Source organism: Macaca thibetana, chromosome 11 (assembly GCF_024542745.1).
Source record: "Macaca thibetana thibetana isolate TM-01 chromosome 11, ASM2454274v1, whole genome shotgun sequence".
NCBI classification, from domain to species: Eukaryota; Metazoa; Chordata; class Mammalia; order Primates; family Cercopithecidae; genus Macaca; species Macaca thibetana.
The window spans coordinates 8,361,599-8,389,363 of NC_065588.1; the positions used below are offsets into that span (position 1 = coordinate 8,361,599).

The following is a 27,765-nucleotide window of genomic DNA, read 5'->3' on the forward strand; positions in this document are numbered from 1 at the left end:
ACAAGGTCAGGAGATCGAGACCATCCTGGCTAACACGGCGAAACCCCGTCTCTACTAAAAACACAAAAAAATTAGCCGGGCGAGGTGGCGGCGCCTGTGGTCCCAGCTACTCGGGAGGCTGAGGCAGGTGAATGGCGGGAACCCGGGAGGCGGAGCTTGCAGTGAGCTGAGATCTGGCCACTGCACTCCAGCCTGGGCGACAGAGCGAGACTCCGTCTCAAAAAAAAAAAAAAAAAAAAAAGTAAAATAACTTCACTCACTACCTTTCAGAGATAAATATAATTATTCTCGTAAATGCTAAATAGTACTCTGTTGTACAGATGTGCCATAATATATTTAAAATCACCCCATTTTGGATATTTAGGTCTTTTCTAATTTTCCAGTTACAAAAAATACTGCAGAAAATGTCTTGTAAAAACCAAATAATTTCTTGAGCTTTTTATTTTTCCAAATTGCCAGAAAGATTCTAATCTTTCCCTTATGTTTCCATTTTTTGTATTTCTGCCTGTCACTCAAGCAATTTGCATACATAGGAAATGTCAAAAACGGTTGAAACATAACAAAACATCCAACATGTAGCAAGAAAGATTTGCCGCCAAATTATCTGCGTGTGGGAGAATCATTTAATGCCTCAAAGAGGGGAAAAAATAAATCTTTAATCCTGAATATAGGAAGTGTGAGGAGGAGGAAAAGGCTTGGTTTGGTTTACTGCCTTTAATTTTGAGGATGACTTTAAATTCTGATGGCTCCGAACAATGGTATAGAGGTTAAGAGCTGGGCATTGGAGTCATTTGGATTTAAGTACTGACTTTGCTACTTACTAATTAAGTGAACTCACACATAGTATCTGGAAGTCACAATTTTCTCATCTGTAAAATAAGTATAATAATAGTGTTTTAGGAAATTGCTGGAATCATCAATGTGATAACGCACGCAGAATGATCAGTGCAATGCCTGGCATATTATAAATATCATTATTAATATATACATATAACTTAAGTATGCGGTCTTTGGCGGGCAATTCAAATATTTTGCAAGTAATATTTTTGTATTCTTATTATCTTTTTTTTTTTTTTTTTTTTTGAGACGGTGTCTCACTCTGTCTCCCAGGCTGGAGTGCAGTGGCAAGATCTCAGCTCACTGCAACCTCCGCTTCCCGGTTTCAAGTGATTCTCCTGCCTCGGCCTCCCGAGTGGCTGGGATTGCAGGCACGCGCCACCATGCCCGGCTAATTCCTTTTTTTTTTTTTTTTTTTTCTTTTTTGAGACGGAATCTGGCTCCGTCTCCCAGGCTGGAGTGCAGTATCGCGGTCTCGGCTCACTGCAACCTCCGCTTCCCGGGTTCAAGCGATTCTCCTGCCTCAGCCGGGACTACAGGCGTCCGCCACCACGCTTGGCTAATTTTTGTATTTTTGGTAGAGACGAGGGTTTCACCATATTGACCAGGCTGGTCTAGAACTCCTGACCTTGTAATCCGCCCGCCTTGGCCTCCCAAAGTGCTGGGATTACAGTCATGAGCCGCCGCGCCCGGCCTTCGGCTAATTTTTGTATTTTTAGTAGAGACAGGGGTTTCACCACGTTGGCCAGGCTGGTCTCCAGTTCTTGACTTCAAGTGATCCCCTGGCCTGGGCCTCCCAAAGTGTTGGAATTACAGGCGTGAGCCACCGCGCCGGGTCTCCTATTATTTTATGTGATATAAAGTAGAGAGCAGGCCGGGGCCGTGTTTCCTGCCTGTAATCCCAGCACTTTGGAGGCCTAAAACGGTAGAATAGTTTAAACCCAGGAATTAAAGACCAGCCTGGGCAGTATACTGAGACCCCGTCTGTATTAAAAAAAAAAAAAAAAAAGGAAAGAAAGTAGGGTAGTTTGACAAAAGTTTAAAAAGCCAGGGTATGGGCCAGGCGCAGTGACTCACGCCCGTAATCCCAGCACTTTGGGAGGCCGAGGCGAACGGATCACGAGGTCAGGAGTTCGAGACCAGCCAGGCCAACATGGCGAAACCCCATCTCTACTAAAAATACAAAAATTAGCTGGGCGTGGTGGCGCGCGCCTGTAATCTCAGCTACTCCGGAGGCTGAGGCAGGAGAATCACTTGAACCCAGGAGGCGTAGGATGCAGTGGGCCGAGATAGCGCCATTGCACGCGGGATCGCGCCATTGCACTCCAGCCTGGGCAATAAGAGTTAAACTCCGTCTCAAAAAAAAAAAAAAGCCAGAGTATGAAATATATAAGAATTTGCAGCAGAATAATATGACTCCAGGATGTGACAGCTGTAAAGGGTAAGCAGGCCGAATATCAAGTTCCCTTCTTCGCTGAGCAAGATTGCGGAGAACAAGGGCCATGCACAAGTTTACGAAGCTGGAACAAGGTACAGGACCCAGATCTTCTGATGTTTATTTCACCGTTACACGCTCATTTATCATGTATCCACTCATTCAAGGAGCATTTACTAAATTCCAGGATGATATAAGGGTAACATATAAACTTCACCCCAATCTTCAACTCAATGCTCATGATCCTTTATAAATTATCTCGAGGGAAAGAGAAGCCCATCAAAGACAGTCCTGAGAAAGCTGGGGCTGTTCATCTGTATTCGGAGTTTAACAATGAAACGCCGGGGTCGGGGTGTCGGCTGGAATTGATGGTGTACGGTGCGCACGAGGGAATCTCCCGACGGGGAGCAGTGAGTTGTCATCCCGGGTAGACAGCGAGCTCCCGGAGCCACGCGGCCGCAGCGGGGCTAGGGCTGCGAGACCCCTCGCCGGCATGAGCGCAGCCGTGGCTTTCCAGGCGGAGTGCACACCGGACCGCGCGGCTCGCGGCTCGCGGCTCGGCGCCGCCCGGCTCCTCCTTAACCCGCGCCGGGAGGCGGTGGCGGCGGCGGCCGGCGGGCGGGGGAGGGGGAGGGGCTCGGAGCGCGGCGCGGAGGCCGGGGAGGAGCCGGGGCCTGCAGCGGAGCCGAGCCGAGCCCGAGCCCGCGCCGAGCCCTGACACTGTCCGTCCGCCTTCTGGCTCCCCGGGAGCCCGGACTGGCCGGAGCCCGAGCGGTGGCAGCGCTGGGAGCCCCAAGCGCCGAAGGGAGCGGACCGGACAGGACGGCCCTAGAGGAGGTGCTGCCGCCACAGTAGCAGGGACCGGAGTCTCCAGCCGCGGCCTCCCGGACCGTGCTGCCCAGGCCAGCTCAGGGAGAGCCGGGAGTACGAAAGCCCCACCCTCTGGGGCACCCCGGGAGCGGAGGCGGGAGCGGGGACGCGAGCAACCTCTCCCCCTGTTGGAGAGAAAAGACCCTTACCACTCGGGTGAGGGAAAGAAGAGACCCGTGGGGGGACGCCGCTCTTCTGCCTAGAGGCGAGGAAGACCCCTGTACTGGCCGGGGAGGAGACCCCCAGAAGTGGAAAGAGGGGAGCTTTCCGCAGAGAAGCAGAGTGAGACCACCCTAGCGCGCCCCCGCCCCTCCAAACACACAATCTCAACAGTTCAGGACTTTCGAGGCAAAGAGAGAGAGGGCTCTGCCTATGGAGTAGCACCCTCGGCCCACCAATATTCACAGGGGACAGGAGTCCTTACGTTCAGAAGCCACTCCAGGGAAAGAAGAGGAATCGGCTTTCAGCCTTCTGGAGAGGGGAGGCCTCCCCCTCAACTTCCTCGTGCCTATACAGTGGAACGGGGTAGAGCCCCTCCGCTCAGATCTCCAGCAGACAGAAAGAGCCCTCCAACTCAGAAAGATCCAGTTTGGGGGGGAGGGGAACTCCCCCAAGGGGGAGGAGACAACTCCTGGTTGGGAGAGGCTCCTCCCCTCCTCCCCAGGGTAACAAGCAGGGTGTGGGGGGTGTGCCACCTTCCCCAAGTAGGACCTCCTTCTCCTCCCCCTCCCCCTCCTCCTCCCTTGGCTCCTCATCCTCAGGGGACCAAGTTCCCCTCACCAACTTGGGAGGCTCAGCCAAGTACAGGAAGAGCCACTGAGGATGAGCGCCGTCACCTGTCTCTGAAGAGGGGAATCCCTCCAGCCCCAAACTCCAGTACCAAGTGCTTCCCTCCCTTTGCCAGGGGAACCTTGGAGACAGGTTAGTGCTTTCTTTCATCTTCTCTCTGTCATCGTCTGGCACTAGTGGGTGTACGGGGTTGAGCTGGTGGATCGTGGGTTTCACTACCGGGGAAGACAAGAGTGATGACTCAGAAAATCCAGTGGGAAATGTGATCCAAGGGCCTCCTGGATTTGAACTCACATCTTGCGGCAGAAGCTTGGAGAAATGGGTTTCTTAGTGTTTGGGGACTAAAGGGATGGGATTCATTTTAGGTCCCTTAGGGAAGTGGATGTTTTCATGCTGAGGAAAAGGGATATCGGAAAACGGCTGCGTTTTGAGAACGTGCATGCTGTGTACACAACCCAACCAGTGGTAAGACTCCCAGACCGCCCTTCACGTTGGGCCTTTGCACCTGGAGAGCGGGTTCTCATGAAAATCACGGTGGCATCTGGTGTCCTGGCCTTGCCCAGGGCACGCCGAGGTCAGCTTAGTGTTCACCAGAGGTGTTCCCTCCAGCTTACTGCAATTACTGCTCCCTTGACTAGAAAAGCAGTCTGTTCCTGCTCATCCTATCTCAGACACCAAGAGGCCTCCTCTCCTGACATTTCCATTGCTAGCTGGATGTATGCCTCTGCCCATAAAATCCAAAGGGAAAATGGGAATCCCACATGTTCTGAGGCGAGAAGAAAGTGTGCAGGGGAATGCCAGCTCCTGGGTTGAAGTGCTTCCTTGATGCTGGCCCTGTACCACTGCCCCAGTCTCCTTCTCAGCTCCTGTTTTTTGCTCACAATTCTTCAGGAAAAATTAGATCCTGGATACGAAGGGAGGAGGGCTGCTGCTCCACTTCTCTCCATATTTCCATCTAAACAAGTTGACCACTGGAGAGATTTCACTTTTGAGGAGTATATAAAGTTTCCTTCCAGAAAAGTACCTAATAGTCTCATCCTCTCCCTTCCTGTTTCTTGTTCAGTTCTGAGTTCCCGGAACCTTGTGTTAAAGTTTTCCTTCATAAGCTAGGGAATTATCAAAGTCCAGAATCTTCAGAAAAGGCAGGAAAAGGGTACCAGGAAATCCTCCCCTGAAGCCTGGGCTGTTTTTAGGAGAGATCACTAGCTGGGTGTCTGCTTTCCTGCCTCGCCATGAGCAGATACCTTATCTTCTGTCTCACAGCAAGGACAAGTTGTGAAGGAGGCTTCATCTGACTTGGCCTTTCATATTTCCTCCTCTTTCTGGGGCATGGGTGAGTTCTACCTAAGTTCCTGAGCACATTCACTTGTCCTGGAAGCTACTGGTGGTATATGAGATAGGGCACAGGTTTGCGTGGCTGTGCTGTAGGACAACATGCATATACTTCTTAATTCAGGTGAGTGTGGCTCTCTCTGTTTCCAGTGGGTAAGTGTGTGGAGACAGGTGCTTACTGTGCTTTTCAGACTATACTCCAGTTACCTAGAATTGTGTGTTTCTGATGGGCCTCTAGAAGCAGGTGCCCCTGTACACGGACATGGAGAGGTGGTAAGGATGCCCACCTGAGGGGAAAGGCTTGGCCTCCCCCAGCCAGTGGGAGCCCTCATGACAGTCTACAGGACAGTCCTTTAAGCAGCAGGGCAGCCCAGTCTCAGGTTGGGATCATTTCTTCTAGGACTAATAAGAGAGCTTCATTGCTGATACTGCTGCTTGCAAAAGGATGAGGATCCTTGACTCCTAACTCCGGAGCTCCCTCCCCTACCTTTTACAAAAGAGGCCACTCTGGTTAACAGCAGCCTCTTTCTTATAAAGTACTTCACCACCTGCCTGAATGGCTCAGGGTGAACTATATCACAACACCTCCAAGTCCGCCACCGCCACACAGTTTAACTGGTCCTGTTTGGACTGAGTTCCCTAACCCTCCTTGCCTCTCTGGAATCAGTTAGAAGTAGGTGGCTACTGAGTGGGATTAACTGTGGTTTAGAGAGTACTTTCCCAGACCATGTCTTAGGACTACACTTAGTTCTCCCTGGAAGATAAGAGATGATAGTCCCTCATTCCTTCATCCCTGGAGTCTTCCTGATCCTCGCATTATCTAGTACTGGGTGGTTATCTCCAAAGGAAAAGTTTGAGATTCCGACATCCTGAAAAGCATTGCAGACTCAGTGCAGGCTTTGTGATGCAAACCACTGCAGGCTTGCTGCTTCCACTCCCATCTAGAGTCTGTCAGTTTGCTAATTTTTAATTTCTAATATTCTCATTTTTCCCCATTCAAAAACAATAGCTACATTTATTTAGCACTTACAGAGTGCTCTGAAAATATGAACTCAAGGTAATCCTTACAACAATCAAACTAGTGGAGCTGGGGATTGAAACTCAGGCAGCTTGACCAGGCGCGGTGGCTCACGCCTGTAATCCCAGCACTTTGGGAGGCCGAGGCGGGCAGATCATCTGAGGTCAGGAGTTTGAGACCAGCCTGGCCAACATGGTGAAACCCCGTCTCTACGAAAAATACAAAAATTAGCCGGGCGTGGTGGCAGGCGCCTTAATCCCAGCTACTTGGGAGGCAGAGGCAGGAGAATCGTTTGAACCCGGGAGGCTGAGGTTGCAGTGAGCTGAGATAAAGCCATTGCACTCAACCTGGGGGACAAGAGCGAGACTTCTCTCTCAGAAAAAAAAAAAAAAAAAAAAAAGAAAGAAAGAAACTCAGGCAGCCTAACTCCTCATGTGCTACACCTAGGCACTGCCCTCTTTGCTCTGGCATTCTGTACGGGGCAGGAAGTTATCACATGTGAATACCTGACATTGGCATTAGAACAATTAGTGGCCTTTCAGATAAAATGGGAAGAAAACTGAGCCTATTATTGTGGATCTTATATGTTTCATCCAGGATCAGTCTTTCACTCCCAGAATGTCTGTCTGTTTTTCTCTGCCTTTCTCCCAGTTCTGTAGTCTTCATTAGACGTCCTGTGGATGTGATGGAGCCTGCCCTTTGGCTGCCTTTCCCAGCTTCTATGGGTATTTCCTTTCAGTCTTCCAGCTCACAGAGAAGAATGTGGCCTGACTCAGGTTCTGCCCAAGCCCCGTGGCACAAGGCCCACCTGGAGAGAGAGGTCTGGGTAACTAGGTTGGTTGGACTGAAAAATGGAAGTACCTCTTGTTTGCCTTTCTAATAATAGCCCTGAACATTAGCCTCATGCCATTATTTTGGGGAGCATGGAATGTGTGGCAGCCACGAGCTCATTAAGTTTCATTCACTTCCCTCCAGGGACGATGCTTTGGCAGGGTTTATGAGTTCATCTCTTTTATTGAAGGGGAAAACTGAGGCATCAAGACTTCACTGGGGGCCTGGCATGGTGGCTCACACCTGTAATCCCAGCACTTTGGGAGACTGAGACAGGTAAATCACCTGAGGTCAGGAGTTCAAGAACAGTCAGGCCAACATGGTGAAACCCCATCGCTACTAAAAATACAAAAATTAGCTGGGCGTGGTGGCACGTGCCTATAATCCCAGCCTCTCGGGAGGCTGAGAAAGGAAAATCGTTTGAACCTGGGAGACGGAGGTTGCAGTGAGCCGAGATCGCGCCACTGTACTCCAGCCTGGGCCACAGAGCAAGGTGTTGTCTCTAAAAAAAGAAAAAAAAGGACTTCATCAAAGAGGCAAGGGATGGTTAGGGACAGCCCAGGAGGATTTGGAATAGAACCAAGGAACCTCAGTCTCTGAGGCTGTACACACTGGGCTGCCCTTCGCAAATGGGGAAGTGAAGAGTGTGAGGAAGTGGAATGGGTCAAAGGAGAACGGTGCTGAAAGATCAAAAGGATCAGATGCTACATACTGCTTGTAGCTGGTGAGATCTGAATATATTTTGAGTGCTGGGGGCTGTATCTGGAGGGCTGACTGGAAGGGGGCTGGAGAAAGGTTAAATTTAACCTCAGTGTCCTAACCTGGTGCTGGGGTAAGGGTAGGGAAAGGCATAGAACAACTTGCACAAGGCTGAGAGTGCTTCCCTTTCAGGCACTCACTGTGATGGGCATGTGCCAAGTGGGTTCTTCTGTAAGCCCTCTAAACACTTTAAATCGACTCTCATGCCCCTGTCCAATGTTGGAAAAGTTGTTTCAAACGAAATATCAACAGAAGGCCTTTGTGCTCTTAAGATGAAATTTCCTAGGGATCTTTAGAAAGAGATAATAGGGAATAGGGCAGAACTACTTTAGGGACCTCCCCATCTGGGGAGGACCCAGGAGGACCCTGGTCATTGGAAACCTGCTCATTGGCATACCACTCTTCAGTTCGGATGACCCAGCTACAGGACTGTGATCCTGCTACAAGTACCCTGCTATAGCCCAGGGGCTGGGGTGTTTTGACTTAGTAGTATTGAAAGGTGTGAGGTTCCTGGAATGATTAAGTGTTCCTGTTAGTTTCCAAGTTTCCATGGTTAGGGCAAGGTGGTAGTGGGATGCAGAGGAGGATGGTGGGAGAGAAGCTGAGGATAAAGGGGAAACCCTTTATGACGCTATTTATAAACCTGCCATCCCTCTCCCTCCGCCCCTTTTCTCCTGTCCAACAATTCTTGGGTTACAGTTGGGTCTCTTGCTGCCCCAGCCCCTGAGGCACTAAGGTGTTTCCTTCAGCCTTGTGGAGTGGGCGTGGTGTTGGTTAGGAGCACAGGGCTGGGTACATGTGCACACATGCAGATTGCCATCTGCGTGGGTGGGCCTTGGGGAGAAGGGAGCAAGTGAGAATGCTGACCCCTAGCAGAAAAGCTTAAGGGTCAAGGGCAGAAGAATCACTACCTAGGATAGAAGAGGGAGCTGAGACCCTGAAAGATGTGATGGGGTCAGGAGAGAGGGGGACATGGTCCTATCTGCTGTTGAGTTTTAGACTGCAAAGTGTGTGGATCTGTTGTATTTTATGGATACGCTTGTGCATATATCTAGCTGTGGATTTAGAGATCACTTACATCATGTGTTTCTGTTCAGGATTCTGAACTTTGAGGCCGTCTAGTCCTGGCTCCTCAGGAGAAATGCCCTGGTGGGACTGAGGAAGACAATGTTAGCTGGAATCTGGCGGCTGTGCAGGCACAAACCTGTTAGGCAGCAAGTGCTTAGGGGTTGCTGGCATCAGCTCTAGGGGAGTGCCAAATGGCTACCTAGTGCTTCCTGCCAGCCTTTCTAGACCCTGCAATACAGATAGCACCCATCGTTCTTCACTTTCCCTCAGCAAGACGTCGCTGTAGCTATACCTCTCTGCTGGGAAGAGCGCCCAGGCAGTGTGGGTGGCAGCAGGGCGTGCAAACATCAGGCGTAGGCGGTCTGGCAGCTCCAGGAGTTTGCATGGAGGTGCAGCGAGCGTGCCTGCCTGGCTGGAAGGAAGGAGGGAGGAGGAGGGCGGAGAAGGGGAGCCAGCTCCGAGTCCCAGAGTGGCTATTTTTAGCCAGGCTATCTGATTGTTACCGGTAGGCACACAGCTGGGTGTCTCCCTGGCTGGGTGAAGCCCAGCAGGCTGAGAGGTGGGAGGTCCTTGTGGATGACTTCTTCCTGGTGGTGGTGTCTGTGGGCGGGAGCATGCAAGGGGTAGCTTAAAAAGTGTGAGGGCAGCTGTGTACTCAGGATGTGTTGCTTCTGTGTGTGACTTTGTGCTCTGGTGGTAATGTATGCTGTATATGTAATCGTGATCTCTGTGTATGTGCTTCACTGTTTATGTATCTGTCTGCTGGTTGTCATGTATAATTTATGCCTGGGATATATCTAATATGCCTCAGGTGTACATGTGTGTGGGATAAAAAGGGCAAGTGCTCGTAATATATCTAGTAGGAAACGTCTTTAAAAGTGTTGGTGCGTGCTTCATCCATGTATGTTTGTATTTAGGTAGACCTTTTCTTTTTTTTTTTTTTTTTTTTTTTGAGACGGAGTCTCACTCTGCCGCCCAGGCTGGAGTGCAGTGGCCGGATCTCAGCTCACTGCAAGCTCCGCCTCCCGGGTTTACGTCATTCTACTGCCTCAGCCTCCCGAGTAGCTGGGACTACAGGCGCCTGCCACCTCGCCCGGCTAGTTTTTTGTAATTTTTAGTAGAGACGGGGTTTCACCGTGTTAGCCAGGATGGTCTCGATCTCCTGACCTCGTGATCCGCCCGTCTCGGCCTCCCAAAGTGCTGGGATTATAGGCTTGAGCCACCGCGCCTGGCCGGTAGACCTTTTCTTTACGTGGACATTCATGCCATCTGTCTGGATGTTGTATGAAAATACAACAGGTGTCACATGATTGGAGAATGGACTTTAATTTCACCTGCTAAGTGGGGTTTTTCTTTTTTCAAACTCATTCCTACATCGTTTAAAAATACTATGTTGTAGGGCTATAAGTAAGGTGAATTGAGGAAATAGCTCAATTTGGTGTGAAGTTTGATCTCTTTTAGTCCTATATGGAGAGGCCTTTTGGCCGTGCTCCACGTTAAGCTGTAGGGTAACTAGCAGTCCATCATCTGGTAGATCTGCTTGGGGATTCTGGGAACACCTGGTGGAAGGCCATGCCATGGGTGTCTGATGGGAATGAGAGCAGGAAGAAACTCTCCTTCCCTCAAACAAAAGGATTTGAGTATTACTTGCCCCCAGTCTTTTCGTCTCCTCTTTGTCTTCTTCTCTGCAGAAGCCAGAAGTACCATGGCTTCTGACCTAGAGAGTAGCCTCACCTCCATAGACTGGCTTCCCCAGCTGACCCTCCGAGCTACCATTGAGAAGCTTGGAAGTGCCTCCCAGGCTGGGCCTCCCGGGAGCAGCCGCAAGTGTTCACCAGGCTCACCCACAGATCCTAATGCCACCCTGAGCAAAGATGAGGCAGCAGTTCACCAGGATGGCAAGCCACGATACAGCTATGCCACTCTCATCACCTATGCCATCAACTCCTCTCCAGCCAAGAAGATGACTCTCAGCGAGATTTACCGCTGGATCTGTGATAACTTCCCCTATTACAAGAATGCTGGCATTGGTTGGAAGGTGGGAATGCTTCTGTAATTTTGGCTTAGATTTAGCCTTCAACAACCTTTTTCTCTACTTTTGTTTCTTCCTGTAACCTGTTCAGTTTACTCTGGCTTGTCTCAGAGATGTGAAAACTTAAAATCTCATATGTTCTGCCCCCTACTGTTTTTCAGAGTTGAACAACTTTTATAAGGTATATCAGGGAAGCTCCAAGCCATTAAGTATAGTGATGGGGATGGCGGGATACTGTTGCTTGTCACACCCTCTTATCTTCATTTTTTTTTTTTTTTTGAGACAGAGTCTCGTACTGTCGCCTGGGCTGGAGTGCAATGGCATGATCTCGGCTCACTGCAACCTCCACCTCCCAGGTTCAAGCGATTCTCCTGCCTCAGTTTCCTGAGTAGCTGGGATTACAGGTGCCCGCCACCATGCCTGGCTGATTTTTTTGTATTTTTAGTAGAGACAGGGTTTCGCTATGTTGGCTAGGCTGTTCTCGAACTCCAGACCTCATGATCTGCCCACCTTAGCCTCCCAAAGTGCTGAGATTACAGGCATGAGCCACTGTGCCCGGCCCGCACCCTCTTGTCTTCTGATCCCTCAAAGAGGATATTCATTCATTTCACAAATGTTTATTACCATTCTACGATGTTCCAGTCACTATGCAAGGCATGGCATCACTCCTTCCTACCTAAAGGTAGGAATCTAATCTAGATCATCAGATTTCCATAGCTCCATTGCACAGTCATCATCTTTTGAAAAGCTGCATTCCAAGAAAAATAATAATATAATTAGGTTCTTTACCAACAGCTGGCTACCAAGCAAGTAATGAGAAGCTAAGTTGTTTGGCTGGAGATGAAGAAAGAAGGGGCTCTTCTCCCAAGCAAAGAAGGAAGGCTGATATGCTCAATTTTTTGGAGCAGTAGCTCATTTGTCAATTGCTGAGTAGGAATGGGAACTTAATATGTAGTTCCCTCACTCTGTAAATCCCCATTTGACATACAAACCATGTAGTGAGTTGGAGACTATTGAAAGCACTCAGCTTTCTTTTCTTTTTTTCTTTTTTTGCAGGGGTGGGGGACAGGGTCTCACTCTGTTGCCTAGACTGGAGTGCAGTAGCATGATCTCGGCTCACCGTAACCTCCGCCTCCCGGGTTCAAGCGATTCTCCTGCCTCAGCCTCCCGAGTAGCTGGGATTACAGGTGTGCGCCACTGCTGCCCGGCTAATTTTTGTATTTTTAGTAGAGATGGGGTTTCACCATGTTGGCCAGGCTGGTCTGGAACTCCTGACCTCAAGTGATCTACTCGCCCTGACCTCCTAAAGTGCTGGGATTACAGGTGTGAGCCACTGCACCCGGCCTCTTTTTTTTTTTTTTTTTTTGAGACGGAGTCTTGCTTTGTGGCCCAGGCTAGAGTGTAGTAGTGCAATCTTGGCTTGCTGCAACCTCCTCCTCTTAGGTTCAAGCGATTCTCCTGCCTTAGCCTCCCAAGTAGCTGGAATTACAGGCACCTGCCACTGCAACCAGCTAATTTTTTTTGTATTTTTAGTAGAGACGGGGGTTTCACCATGTTGGCTGGGCTGGTCTCGAACTCCTGACCTCAAATGATCCACCTCCTGCCTTGGCCTCCCAAAGTGCTGGGATTACAGGTGTGAGCCACTGCACCTGGCCTCTCTTTTTTTTTTTTTTTTTTTTAAAGACAGGGTCTTGCTGTGTCACCCAGGCTGGATTGTAGTGGTACAATCACAGCTCACTGGAGCTTGAACCTGGGCTCAAGCAATCCTCCCACCTCAGCCTCCTGAGTAGCTTGGACTACAGGCGTGTACCACCATGCACAGGAATTTTTTTTATTTTGTAGAAATGAGGTCTCACTATGTTGCCCAGGCTGGTCTCAGGCTCCTAGACTCAAGTGATCCTCCTATCTCGGCCTCCGAAGATGCTGGAATTACAGACATGAGCCATTATGCCTGGCCCACTGAGCTTTGCCTTTGTAAATATGTCCCTCCTAGCTACCATAACCCCCAACCCCACCCAACACACACATTTTTTTTTTTTTTTTTTTGAGATGGGGTTTCGCTCTTGTTGTCTAGGCTGGAATGCAGTGGCATGATCTAGGCTCACTGCAACCTCTGCCTCCTGGGTTCAAGCGATTCTCCTGTCTCAGCCTCCTGAGTAGCTGGGATTAGAGGCACGTGCCACCACGCCCGGCTAATTTTTTGTATTTTTAGTAGAGACGGGGTTTCAACATGTCGGCTAGGCTGGTCTCGAACTCCTGACCTCAGGTGATCAGCCCATCTCGGCCTCCCAAAGTGTTGGAATTATAGGCGTGAGCCACCATGCCCGGCCCCAACACACTTATACAATATTTCTTTCCTCCGAATGTGAACATTCTATGGGCTATTGAGAAAATGAAGGTGATCTGTGTTTTTGTTTCATTCATAATGTATATAAAAAGTTGTAAAACATTGTTCTTTTGCTATCAGTAGGGTAGATTGAGGAACTGGGCAGATGTGATTGTGAGGCATTTATATACTTGTCAGTTGGCTGGAAAGATTGAAAAACTATATAATCAGTTTTTCAGAAGCATTAGTATTCAAATTTGTAGCCATTCCCTCCCATCAATTTAATCTCTGCATTTTTCTTATCTCATTGCTATTGCTATTTGATGCATAATTCCCTCCATCAGTGTAGTTAAGAGGTACTAAGCTTGCCCTGATACTTCACCTCCATGGTTTATTATGTTTTTTTGTGTGTCCCTCTGTGTTCTATTGGAAAATTTTCTGCTCTGCACAATGCTCAGGCCTAACTTGCTTCTCTGCATCTCCAGAATTCAATACGGCACAACCTTTCTCTCAACAAGTGTTTCCGGAAGGTGCCCAGACCTCGGGATGACCCTGGGAAGGTAAGAGACTCCTATAAGCATTGAAAGGAGGAGCAGGAAGGAGAGTGAAGTAGTTGACAGCCCAGAGTCCCATGGCTGTTTTAATTGCCCAGAAGAGGAAATCATGCTAATTAGAGAAGCATCTTTATTTTTTCTCAGAGGAAGCTTGGTTGTCAAGCTTGTGGGCCCCCACTAGAATGGGTGACTAAGGAAGACTGTGAGGCTGGGCGCGGTGGCTCATGCCTGTAATCCCAGCACTTTGGGAGGCCGAGGCGGGTGAATCAACTGAGGTCAGGAGTTCAAGACCAGCCTAGTTAACACGGTGAAACCCCGTCTCTACTAAAAATACAAAAAATTAGCTGGGCGTGGTGGTACATGCCTGTAATCCCAGCTACTCAGGAGGCTGAGGCAGGAGAATTGCTTGAACCTGGGAGGCAGAGTTTGCAGTGAGCTGAGATCACACCATTGCACTTTAGCCTGGGCAACAAGAGTGAAACTCCATCTCAAAAAATAAAAAAAAAAGACTGTGAAATCTTTTTTTTTTTTTTTTTTTAAATAGAAATACTTAGCGTAAAGTTGACTTTCATGCTCCCCCTTTTTTGTGTGGCACTCTTTTTTCCTAGATGTAAAAGGTAGACCTAATAACCTTTGTACAAACATCTCTATAGAAAAGTCCCTGGTGGTTCCCCCATAAAAGAGAAGGGATGGATCATTCTCTCCATTTGACAGATGTGGATGCTAAAGTCCAAGCAAGTTTTGCCTCAGGTCAGAAGGGAAGGGAGAGGCTGTATCTGGACATTTTCAGCTCTTTGAGCTAGATGCCATTGTTCTGCCCCTCCAAAACAATCGAGGCCTGTGTTTGGACCACAGGAGTACCTCTGGCCTACTCAGTGAGTTTCTAGGACAAATTTGCTCTTCATTAATACCCGGAACCCTGGGAGGTTCTGAATGTAATGATTTTGTTTTCTGTGGGGATGGGATCTCCTTCCAGGGTTCCTACTGGACAATTGACACCTGCCCTGACATTTCCCGAAAGAGAAGACACCCTCCAGATGATGATGTAAGTTCCCAGCTCATGGGGAGATGCCATATCTGAGCCAGCTGCTCCTTCCACCTCCTCTTGTGGATGTTCAGTCCTTTGAGAGGCAAAGGTGGAAGGCATACCGGCAGAGGGGAAACCATGGGTCTTGGGAGGCTGTTGTGCCTCTGCTGATAGATTGCCTTTTCTTCACAACCCTCAGCTGTCCCAGGACTCACCAGAACAGGAGGCCAGCAAGAGCCCACGGGGAGGCGTTCCAGGAAGCGGAGAAGCCTCACTGCCTCCTGAGGGGAATCCGCAGATGTCACTTCAGAGCCCCACATCTATTGCTAGCTACAGCCAGGTAGGAAGCAGATATGGCAGGGGTCATGGCATGGGTGCTGAATAGATTCAGATGTGTCCCTGTTTATTCAGAATTGTGTACTGAGTATCTGTGATATATGAGGCAGCTAAATTGAGAAAGAAGGGGAAAGCAGAAGAGGGAAATAGAGAGAAATAGAAAGGCACAGCAGAACTTTGAGAAAGATCAGGATGAAAAAGCTGGGCACAGTGGCTCATGCCTGTAATCTCAGCATTTTGGGAGGTCGAGGCAGGCGGATCACTTGAGTCCAGAAGCTTGAGACCAGCCTATCCAACATGCCAAAACCCCATCTCTACTAAAAATACAAAATTAGCTGGGCACAGTGGCATGCGCCTATAGCTCCTGTTACTCAGGAGGCTGAGGCACGAGAATCACTTGAACCTGGGAGGTGGAGGTTGCTGTAAGCTGAGATCACGCTGCTACACTCCAGCCTGGGTGACAGAGCAAGACCCTGCCTCAGAAACAAACAAACAAAAAGAAGAAATGGAGACTGAAGAGGGTAGATTCAAGATAAGAACCAATGAGCAAAGAAGGAGAAAATGATGCTGGGCCATTGAAGAGCTGGGCGAGGATTAAGAGGACAGGCAAGAGAGCCTGGTGACCGTCGAAGGGTTTTATTGGTCCCTCAGCTGGGACACTGATCAGGAATTTCTTACCTGTTTTTGCAGGGCACAGGATCTGTGGATGGTGGAGCAGTGGCAGCAGGGTCTTCAGGTCGAGAAAGTACTGAGGGTCCCCCTCCCCTCTATAACACCAACCACGACTTTAAATTCTCCTACTCAGAGATCAACTTTCAGGATCTAAGTTGGTCCTTCCGCAACCTCTATAAGTCCATGCTGGAGAAGTCCTCTTCCTCCTCTCAGCACGGTGAGTCTGGAGTTGGGATGGGTACATGGAGACTTTTTTATCTTGTTGAACAAGTGGTATTTTCTTTTTTCCTTTTTTTAAATTTTTTTTTTTTTTGAGACAGGGTCTCACTCTGTCGCCCAAACTGGAGTACAGTGGCACGATCTCGGCTCACTGCAACCTCCGCCTCATGGGTTCAAACGATTCTCTCACCTCAACTTCTCAAGTAGCTGGGAGTACAGGCACGTGCTACCATGCTTGGCTGATTTTTGTTTTTTTTATTTTTATTTGTTTTTGAGACAGGGTCTCACTCTGTTGTCCAGGCTGGAGTGCTGTGGCGAGATCTCGGCTCACTGCAACCTCCGCCTCCCGGGTTCAAGCAATTCTCCTTCCTCAGCCTTCCGAGTAGCTCGGACTACAGGCGCACACTGCTACGCCCAGCTAATTTTTGTACTTTTAGTAGAGACAGAGTTTCGCTGTGTTGGCCAGGCTGGTCTCGAACTCCTGACCTCAGGTGATCCACCCGCCTCAGCCTCCCAAAGTGCTGGGATTACAGGTGTGAGCCACCGTGCCCGTCTTGAGTTTTGTATTTTTAGTAGAGACAGGGTTGCAACATGTTGGCTGGCCAGGTCTCAAACTCCTGGGCTCAAGTAAGTGATCTACCCACCTCAGCCTTCCAAAGTGCTGGGGTTACAGGTGTGAGCCACTGTGCTCAGCCATATTTCTTTCTTTCTTTCTTTCTTTCTTTTTTTTTTTTTTTTTCTGAGGCGGAGTTTCGCTTTTTTGTCGCTCAGGCTGGAGAGCAGTGTTGCAATCTCGGTCTACTGCAACCTCGGCCTGCCGGGTTCAAGCAATTCTCCTGCCTCAGCCTCCCAGTTAGGTGGGATTACAGGCTCCTGTCACCACACCCAGCTAATTTTTGTATTTTTTAGTAGAGACGGGGTTTCACCATGTTGGCCAGGCTGGTCTTGTACTCCTGACCTCAGGTGATCCACTCACCTCAGCCTCCCAAAGTGCTGGGATTACAGGCATGAGCCACCGCGCCTGACCCTTATTTCTTATTTTTAACACAAAGAGAGGTATCACTACTCAGAGGAAATATTTCATGAACTAAAACTGTTTGGAGTCAAGCGAGCTCATCTGTCCTTGTGCAAATACAGCTGTTTCAGGAGGCAAGCTAGGTTATTAGCTTCAGAAAGTGAGTTGGAGGATTGCCCCTTCCAGAACTAAGGGCAGTGATTTTAGGGGCTGCAGGAGAGTCATCTGGAGGATGACCACGAGGGGGCAGCAGCAGTATCCTCTCCCCAAGAATCCTTGCGTTTCGTTGTGAGAACAGTTTCTTTTTCCTTTTTAGTGCATTTATATTTATGTTACTTTTATTGTGAAAAGTTGCAAACAGATGCAAAAGTGTGGAGAAAAATATAATAAAACCCCTGTGTTCCATCGTCCAACTTTAACAGTTATCAGTATTTTATTAGGCTTGTTCTGTTTACCACTGAGCCTTCTAAATATTGGAGTAATTTAATGGAATTCACATATACCATGTCATTCCACTCATAAATACAATTTTGATATACATCCCTAAATGATGACTTTCTTCTAGTTATCTACCATGACATTATCACTCCTAACAGAATTGATAATGCATCCTTAATATCAGCTGGTATCTTGTCCATGCACATTTTCCTAATTATCATGTGAGAATGACTTAAAGTTTTTATCGGGAGGCCCCTTGAGAGAACATCTGGTTCAGCCCTCTGTAATATCTGTGTGTTCTTTTTTAAAATAACTTAGAGACAGTGGTGAGGTTGATTTCAGGTGAGGCATTGGACCTTCTCATTCTGTGCAGTGGCCCTATGTTAGCAGCAGGGGCTAAATGGAATGATAAAAACTGTTTAGTCACTTTTTGGAAAACTTATATTAATTTTCATGAATTCTTCTTGTATGGCCCAGGGGATCAATTTCTAGAGTTGTGTTCCAAGACTGTAGCATTTGCTTGAGAAATGACTCCAACTCAGGTGGATTCCATTGGTTGCCTGGAGGCGGGAACACGAGAAACCATAAAAAATAAAGTAAAACGCCGGGCGCGGTGGCTCACGCCTGTAATCCCAGCACTTTGGGAGGCCGAGGCGGGCGGATCACAAGGTCAGGAGATCGAGACCACGGTGAAACCCCGTCTCTACTAAAAATACAAAAAATTAGCCGGGCGCGGTTGTGGGCGCCTGTAGTCCCAGCTACTCGGGAGGCTGAGGCAGGAGAATGGCGTGAACCCGGGAGGCGGAGCTTGCAGTGAGCCGAGATCGCGCCACTGCACTCCAGCCCGGGCGACAGAGCGAGACTCCGTCTCAAAAAAAAAAAAAAAAAAAAAAAAAAAATAAAGTAAAACATTAGATTGGGTGAGGACAGCCTAGAGTTCACTCAAGTTTTATTGTGACTGAAAGCCCCTAGCCTCAGGCTTTTGTTCTTCCTGGCCTGTCTGCTTGAGAAATAACTGCTTGAGAAATAACTCCATCCTGTCTGCTCCGTACCCAAGCTACATTTGTTTCTAGAGGATACAGGAATTAGTTGGCAGTAGCAGAGTGTAGAGAAAATAAGGAAGAGGAGGTAATAGACGACCAATGGCTTTGTTTTGTTTCTGATTTACTTTTTTTCCCCCCTAAACACTAGACGACCAGGGATGGTTTCTTTTTTAAAGTTCACCTGCTGGGAAACTGTGATTTCAGGCCTACAGACAAATCCCTAAACAGTAGCATTAAACGCTACACGCTGACCTTTTTAGTAAGATTTCAGTGGTCTTCACACTGTCGGGGCCCTCCTCTAACCTAAGTGCCTTCCTGTCTCTTGTACCTGCCAGGAGCGCCACAGGGATCTTTGCTGCCCTAGAATGTTCTTTTTTTTTTTTTTTTTTTTTTTTTTTTTTGAGATGGAGTCTCACGCTGTTGCCCAGGCTGGAGTGCAGTGGCGCGATCTCGGCTCACTGCAAGCTCCGCCTCCCGGGTTCACGCCATTCTCCTGCCTCAGCCTTCTGAGTAGCTAGGACTACAGGCGCCCGCCACCGTGCCCGGCTAATTTTTTGTATTTTTAGTAGAGATGGGGTTTCACTGTGGTCTCGATCTCCTGACCTTGTGATCCGCCCGCCTCGGCCTCCCAAAGTGCTGGGATTACAGGCTTGAGCCACCGCGCCCGGCCATCCTAGAATGTTCTTAACCTTTTTTGTTTTTGTTTTTGTTTTTGAGAGGGAGACTCGCTGTGTCGCCAGGGCTGGAGTGCAGTGGCCAGATCTCAGCTCACTGCAAGCTCCGCCTCCCGGTTTACGCTGCCTTAGCCTCCGGAGTAGTTGGGACTACAGGCACCCGCCTAGTTTTTTGTATTTTTTTAGTAGAGACGGGGCTTCACCATGTTAGCCAGGATGGTCTCGATCTCCTGACCTTGTGATCCGCCCATCTCGGCCTCCCAAAGTGCTGGGATTACAGGCTTGAGCCACCGTGCCTGGCCCGTTCTTAACCTTTTAACTCCACAGTTTCGGTCTGAGGCTTACCATTGCAAGCCAGGGAAAATCCCATTTCGTGAAAAATGCATTGCCTAAGTCACTTGCCTGCCTCCTCCCCACCTGCAGGCTTTTCTTCTCTCTTGGGGGACATCCCACCCTCGAACAACTACTACATGTATCAGCAGCAGCAGCCACCGCCACCTCAACAGCAGCAGCAGCAGCAGCAGCCGCCACAGCCACCTCCCCAGCAATCCCAGCCACAACAGCAGCAGGCATCTGCCCAGGGCCCCTCAGCTGTAGGCGGTGCTCCTCCACTGCACACCCCTAGCCCGGATGGTTGTACCCCACCAGGGGGAAAGCAAGCTGGGGCGGAAGGCTATGGGCCTCCCCCTGTGATGGCCATGCATCCACCCCCCCTGCAGCACGGAGGCTACCACCCTCATCAGCACCATCCCCACTCCCACCCTGCCCAGCAGCCACCACCTCCACAGCCGCAGGCACAAGGCCAGGCTGCCATCAACAACACTGGCTTTGGTGAGTAAGGAGGGTGCAGAGTGATCTAGAGGAGGGTGGGGTGATGTCCTTGTCCTAACTCCGGCATGGAGGTGCAGTTAGTTAGGAAGTTAACAATGGGTCTTTTAGGCTTCGCTCCTTCATGTGGGCTGATCTGAACAACGTTAGTACTTAGAGCTCTGTCTTGCAGAATTCTTGGATCAATTGAGATTGTTTTACATATTCTCCTGACCATGAGCCTGGCTGTACCTAAAGCATAGATAGCTTTTCCAGTCCTAAACCCCCAGGGAGGGAGAGTCCAAAACTTGGAAATGCAACTGATAGTCTGTATAGGTGCAAGAATCTTACATGTCGTCAGCCTGGTATCAGTTGACTGCTGTCTTACACTTCACTCTCTCTTATTATCCACTTTCCCCTCCTCTTTACAGCCTTTCCTTCTGACTGGTGCTCTAATATTGACTCTTTAAAGGAAAGCTTCAAGATGGTGAATCGGCTCAACTGGTCCAGCATTGAGCAGTCACAATTCTCAGGTTAGTGATCAAAGGATGGAGGAAGGGAGGGATACACTGTAAGGGAAAACCCAATAGAAACTAGAACCGGAAGGGGGTTGTCAAATGAAGTTCCAGAATTTAGGATTTCATTGTTTTTCTTTCTTTCTTTCTTTCTTTTTTTTTTTGAGACAGAGTCTCGCTCTGTCGCCCAGGCTGGGGTGCAGTGGCGTGACCTCGGCTCACTGCAACCTCCACCTCCTGGGCTCACGCCATTCTCCTGCCTCAGCCTCCTGAGTAGCTGGGACTACAGGCACCTGCCACCACGCCTGGCTAATTTTTTTGTATTTTTAGTAGAGACGGGGTTTCTCCTTGTTGGTCAAGCTGGTCTCGAACTCCCGACCTCAGGTGATCCACCCGCCTCGGCCTCCCAAAGTGCTAAGATTACAGGCATGAGCCACCACGCCCAGCTTCTTTTTACACAAGATGGATAATATTTACATTATTTTCAAGTTAACTCAAATTAATCTTGTCTTAACTCACAATATGGCAGTGAATTATCCTAGTCCATTCTGTCTTTGGGAGAGAGAAGGCCCTCAGGAATTTAGAAGCCCTGGACCACTATTTTGTAGTTTTGTCACCACTTACTGATACTGACAGTGTGACCTTGGCTGAGTCACTCAGTCACGTTGAACAGTTATCTTACTCATCAGTAAGATGGAGATTATAAGAATTTGGTACACGGGATCAAGTGGAATGAGTGTGAAAATGCAGAGCTCTGAAAGATGTACATTGTTATTGTTAGTGCCTGTTATCAGTGGGGGTGATTGATGGTGTGTTTGGAACGGTGAGATAGGGCTGGGTCTGATAGGGGCTTCCTACCTCTGCAAGGTTTGCATTGCTTGCTTCCCTCTTTGTAGAACTGATGGAGAGTCTACGACAGGCAGAGCAGAAGAACTGGACCCTCGACCAGCATCACATTGCCAATCTGTGTGACTCCCTCAACCACTTCCTTACTCAGACTGGTCACGTGCCCCCTCAAGGGGGTCCCCACCGCCCACCAGCCCCTGCCCGTATTGCTGACTCCTGTGCCCTCACCAGTGGCAAACAGGAGTCCGCCATGAGCCAAGGTACTGCACAAAGCCAGTTGCCATGGAGGTGGAGACTATGTAGAAAAGGAAGCGTAGCAGAAAGGCAAAAAAGAACTGAGAGAAAGGATTTTCTGGGGCAGCGACCCAAATTGAGCAGTGACTGAATAGTTTATCAGTGACTGAATATCTGTTGAATCAGCGAAGTTCTAAACTGACAAATGCAAAAGGAATAGACTGTATGATTCCTTTTTAGACCTCGGTTTGGGAGATCAGAATTACTTAAGAAAAGGGAGGGTAAAGAAAGGCCCTATTTTAAATTTGCATCTCAGTAATCCCTACCTCCGGGGCGATACCAGATGAAATGGTGGTTCTATACTTACGTGATCTTCAAACTAGTGAAATGAGAGAGATGTCATGATTATGTTTCTGTTTCTTGCTTTTTTTTTTTTTTTTTTTTTTGAGATGAGATCTCGCTCTGTCGCCCAGGCTCTGGAGTGTAGTGGTGTGATCACGGCTCACTGCAACCTTGACCTCCTGGAGCTCAGGTGATCCTCCCACTTTAGCCTCCTGAGTAGCTAGGACTACAGGTGTGTACCACCATGTCCAGCTATTTTTTTTTGTATTTTGTATATAGCTGGGATTTTACCGTGTTGACCAGACTATCTTCAAACTCTTGGGCTGAAGGGATCTGCCCACCTCGGCTGCCCAAAGTGTTGGGATTACAGGCATGAGCCACCATACCTGGCTCTATGTTTCTATATTTTTCATTCTTATATCTTTCCTATTTCACAATTGTACTATCCATTTCTTTTTACCCTCAGTGGTGAGGACTGACAGCTTTTGCAGAAAGCCTTCATGCCTGCAGGAGCTACAGAACAGGGCAGGGAAGAGAGAAGGAGGATGGGAGCAAGGGTATATTTTTTTTGTCCCTGCTTTGTTGAGTACAGTGACCTCCCCCCCCCACTCAAGTAACTCTTGTCTTGCTTTGGCAGTGAACTCTTATGGGCACCCACAAGCTCCGCACCTCTACCCTGGCCCATCACCAATGTACCCAATCCCCACCCAGGACTCAGCAGGATACAATCGCCCAGGTAGGAGCCAGGAAGCTTGTTTCAAAACCGTTGTACTCTGATGAGTTGTTTTGCTTTCCTTTGACTCTGAGCTGGCATTCTGTGCATTTTTGCCTGCATCTCACAGGAGGGAATGAGCCTTTATAATTCCCAAGGCTGGAGGATGGGCTACCTGCTAAGGAGGTATATGTCAGGGGAGACTAACGAAGACAGATGTCTCTTCCCTTCCCCTTCCCTTCCCCTTCCCTTCCCCTTCCCTTCCCCTACCCTTCTCCTTCTCCCACCCTTCCCCTTCCCTTCCCCTTTTCTTTTCTTTTCGACAGAGTCTCGCTCTGTTGCCCAGGCTGGAGTACAGTGGTGCAATCTTGGCTCACTGCAACCTCCACCTCCTGGATTCAAATGATTCTCCTGCTTCAGCCTCCCAAGTAGCTGGGACTACAGGCCCACACCACGATGCCTGGCTAATTTTTGTATTTTTAATAGAGGCAGGGTTTTACCATGTTGGCTAGGCTTGTCTTGAACTCCTGACCTCAAGTGATCCACCCGCCTCTGCCTCCCAAAGTGCTGGGATTACAGGCATGAGCCACTGCCCCCGGCTAGATGTACTTTAAAATTAGTAACTGCAATAGTAAAAGGAAGTGAAAGCGTACATGTAAGCAAAAGATAGCTATGTGCAACATTTATGTGTGGCCTTGGAATCTAGATGGAAGACGTGCTCAGGCAAATAAAATGAATTTGTTATCCACACATACTTGCTTTGTGCCCATGTCTGCTTTCCTGTCACCTGATCTCCAGAATTGGGGGTCTGGGATTGAACTATCTCTGACAGTGGGTGTGGGGTAGGGAGACACTAAATTGCCATAGACAGAACAAAATGAACAGATCCTTCACATTTAGACACGTATAGAAAAATCACTGTTATTCTGCCTAACCACAAGTGTTTTCAGTTTTGGGGGTGACATCTGACTCTCTGTATTCTTTGTCCATATAATATAAATACAAATTTCTATACTATTTCATGTGATATTATCTTCTGTTTGTTTGTTTGAGTCAGAGTCTTGTTCTGTTGCCCAGGCGGGAGTGCAGCAGGCAATGGTGTGACCTGGCTCACTGCAACCTCCGCCTCCCAGGTTCAAGTGATTCTCAAGCCTCAGCCTCCCGAGCAGCTGGGATTACAGGCGCCCACCACTGTGCCTGGCTAATTTTTATTTTTTAGTAGAGACAGGGTTTCACCATGTTGGCCAGTCTGGTCTAGAACTCCTAACCTCAGGTGATCCACCCATCTTGGCCTCTCAAAGTGCTGGGATTATAGGCATGAGCCACCGTGCCCGGCCATATGATATTGTCTTCTGTATGTTATTTTATCATTATTATATGTTTTCAGAAGTATAATTTTTTTTGAGATGGAGTCTCGCTCTGTTACCCAGGCTGGAGTGCAGTGGCACAGTCTTGGCTCACTGCAACCTCTGCCTCCCGGGTTCAAGCTATTCTCCTGCTTCAGCCTCCTGAGTAGCTGGGACTACAGGCACGTGCCACCACACCCTGCTAATTTTTTGTATTTTTAGTAGAGGTGGGATTTCGCCATGTTGGCCAGGCTGGTCTCGAACTCCTGACCTTGTGATCTGCCTGCCTTGGCCTCCCAAAGTGCTGGGATTACAGGCGTGAGCCACTGCGCCTGGCATCAGAAGTATAATTTTTAATGGCAGCATAATATTTAATTGCTGTGGAATGTAATTAGCTCTAGTTTATTTCCTGAGACCTCACTGAAATGGTGACCTGCAACCAAAAATAACTCCAGCTGATAAGGGCGATCACTTTGCACGGCCTTCCTTGTGGTGTTATCTGGGGCTGAGCACAGTCCTTCTAAATTGAGGGAACAGCTTCCCATCCACTCTCCTTTTACTCTCTTTCTTTCTTTCTAACAGCACACCATATGGTCCCTCGGCCACCAGTGCCACCTCCTGGTGCCAATGAGGAGATCCCTGATGACTTCGACTGGGACTTAATCACTTAGTGCATCACAGAGTGTGGAGATCAGCCCAGGGCCGCATGGTGAAGTCTGGCAGTGGAGAAAGAGCAACCCCAACCCGTCCCTCCCCCCCACGTCTGTATATAGACATATATCCTCTTTTTGTTCTTTCTCTGTCGGAGAAGCCACTGCAAGATGCTGCCGAAGATAACCCCCTCTTTCCTGCCTCGTTCTGCTCTCTTCCTTCCTGTTTTTTCCTAGTTCTTTTATTATTATTCTATTATTATTATTATTATTATTGGTTATATACTGTCTGTAGTCTCCTGTCCCTACATCATGGATCATGTCCACCTCTTGCTAATTTAAAATCATCAGGCTGGAAGATGAAGCCGTGATAGCTACAGAGAAAAGTTTCAGTCTCCAATTTACCTTTCTCTTGGAGAAACTCGATGCTGATCCCACCTTTTGGCCCTAAATTGTTTTTTGTTCCCGTCAGTTTCAGGCCAGGACTGGAGAGGCCACATTACCAAGTAGAAACGGTCTGAAACATTACTTGGCAGCCAAGAATTTGGAGGTTTTAAAATGGTGCTAATTCTGTCCTCTGAGGTCTTCCTTGTCCCTTTATACCTTCAATCCTTACTTCTGCCAGTCTGCATTTCCTATCGGGGTGAAAGTGATGATGGTGGTGCAGGAGGGTGACAATAAAATCCTATTGGAATTGGAGACCTGGGTTGAAAGGGATGGAATATAAGTCAGTGTGAAACTGAGTGTACACTGCCATGTTACATCAGTGTCCATTGTCTTGTTTCGAGTGCATTCTGTAAGAAGATAGGATTGGTTTTAGCCCAAACTCTGCTTCTATGGTAGGGCATGAGGACAACTATTTGGCATAGTTTTAGCTTCTTGGAGATGATTCCAACCTAATTATTTTGGCCTTTTAAACGATTTTCTCTGAAAATTAATTGTGGCTCTTATTTGCATTTACGAATTATCTTCCTATCCCTTTTTCCCATTCAGCAAATATTAGTTTGTCCTCCTTTAATTGTTTGCCCAAATCTTCCACCCATCTTTTTTCTTCCCCCATTTTCTGGGATTCTCAAGAAAGAGTAACCCATTATCACTCTGAGTTTCATCATGTCCTAAGACATGATGGGAATCTCATTCTCACCTCTCATAGCAGAACCAAACCTTTAGTGTTGGTGGTAGGAGGATGGGGAGAGGAAAAGAGAGCTGGCAAAGAAATGGATAGGGAATATTTTAGTTCTTTAAATATATAGGCAGATGCTTCTCTTGGAATCTAGATCATCTGGCTGAAGCTTTTGCAAGTAGGCTTTGAGAGGTGAAGGAGATTGGTGGAGGTGAGTAAATAATCAGAGGCAAGAGTTCAGTGAGGGCCAAGGGGGACCCCCAGAAAAAGGTATAGAGCGAACTCATCTCTTTTGCAAGGGGTGGCCATGACTCACCGTTGCAAAGTACTCAGTGTATATTTAATGTTAATTGTTGAATTTTAGTTATGAGAGGGAAGAACAATTTTATTTCTGTCCTTATTTCACTTGCTGAAAAGCTGTGGGACAAAATGTATGGAATAGACAAGGCCACTTTCTTTGTGATTTCTGCTTTTCATTCATATTATTTTATTTACCCATGATTTCCAAGAGATTTGGCTTTCTGCTCTCCTGCTTTTTTCTTTCATCCACCCCTTTCCTTTTTTTGGAAGGGGGTTATATGTGAGAGTTTATTGAAGAAGTCCAGTGAGGCTGAAGTAAAGGGGCAAGATGGGGCAGTTAACTAAAGAGCACTTTATTTCTTTGAAGCCTTTGTAAGAAAGAAATGGGGGTGCGAGTGGCTTGAATCTCCCATGACGTTGGAGGGCACTTAGTGGGGTTGAAGTATGACATAATATTTCCCATTGGGGAAAGGAGAATTTCTCTTAGAGGGTGGCAAAATGCCTTTGCCCAGTGTCTCTATTTTAGGCATCTTTTCCTTCCTTATTCCTTCCAGTCAGGGTGTGTCCTACACATAACTTCCCATTAGTTCTCCTCAATGTTCCCCCTTTGTAAATGATCACTCCTCTTTTCTAAACCCTTTTCCTGTTCAGATCCATACAGGATTTGCAAGGGTAGACTGAATTATACATGCAAATGCCCCTTGTTCATCTGTGTCTTCTGCAAACTAGTCTCATGAAGAATTCTGGTGTGCAGCCAGGGTAGTGAAGTTTGGTTCTGGGACTGGAGATTGGCCATTTGGCCTCCTGAGATTCCAGCTCCCTTCCACCAAGCCCAGTCTTGCTACATGGCACAGGACAAACCTGACTCCCTTTGGGCCTCAGTTTCCCCTCCCCTTCATGAAACAAAAAGAATACTACTTTTTCTTGTTGGTCTAGCATTGCTGGACACAAAGTGCAGTCATTATTGTTGTATTGGGTGATGTGTGCAAAACTGCAGAAGCTCACTGCCTATAAGAGGAAATAAGAGAGAAAGTGGAGGAGAGGGACAAAAGGAGTAATTATTTGGTATAGATCCATCCATCCCAACCTTTCTCTCCTCAGTCCCTGCTCCTCATGTTTCTGGTTTGGTGAGTCCATTGTGCCACTACCCATAATGCTTTGCATTGCTGCATCCTGGGAAGGGGGTATATGGTCTCACAAGTTGTCGTCATTGTTTTTTTGCATGCTTTCTTAATAAAAAAAAAAAAAGAATGTTTACAGTTTTATCTTACTGGTAGTGGTCTCAAATTTCTTTTGGCCAGGGGAGGAAAAGAGAAATGTGAAATCATTTAGTTTTAGTTGGTCTTTATTCCTCTTCCACCTTTCACCACCAGGTTGAATTAGTTGACCCTGACATTTTTTGTGACATTGGTGGGAAAGAAGCATCAAAGGCACGTCCTTAACATTCCTCTTTTCAAATGCTATCAAGTATGATGGAATATTGCGGGAGAGTCAGTCACCCTTTGTAGGTTAGTGTATGGAGTAGGCCCACCTTGCTTGCATTTTAGGATAGTTTAAAGATTTAAGATACGGTACTTTGGGGCTGGGCACGGTGGCTCACGCCTATAATTCCAGC

General features: G+C 48.0%; 1 protein-coding gene and 1 long non-coding RNA gene across 5 annotated transcripts; one reads left to right on the plus strand and one right to left on the minus strand.

The window, feature by feature from the left end:
• Positions 1–2,376: 2,376 nt before the first annotated feature.
• LOC126931401 (uncharacterized) lies at positions 2,377–3,634 on the minus strand. Its single transcript, XR_007717843.1, has 2 exons — positions 3,567–3,634; positions 2,377–3,267 (listed from the first exon to the last, which is right to left on the minus strand). It is a non-coding gene; the product is annotated as an uncharacterized LOC126931401 (long non-coding RNA).
• Positions 3,257–27,415, plus strand: FOXJ2 (forkhead box J2). 4 transcript variants are annotated; one of them, XM_050749540.1, is made up of 12 exons: positions 3,257–4,063; positions 4,297–7,388; positions 10,631–10,977; positions 13,783–13,857; positions 14,828–14,896; positions 15,078–15,218; positions 15,905–16,103; positions 19,699–20,106; positions 20,514–20,615; positions 21,494–21,703; positions 22,657–22,755; positions 24,660–27,415. In XM_050749540.1, the coding sequence occupies exons 3-12, from the start codon at positions 10,645–10,647 to the stop codon at positions 24,746–24,748; spliced, it is 1,725 nt and encodes a 574-aa protein (XP_050605497.1). In that variant the 5' UTR covers positions 3,257–4,063; positions 4,297–7,388; positions 10,631–10,644; the 3' UTR covers positions 24,749–27,415. The 4 variants fall into 4 exon arrangements, with proteins under 4 accessions (XP_050605497.1, XP_050605496.1, XP_050605495.1 ...); XM_050749539.1 differs by having other exon boundaries at positions 3,257–4,396; XM_050749538.1 differs by lacking the exon at positions 4,297–7,388.
• Positions 27,416–27,765: the final 350 nt, after the last annotated feature.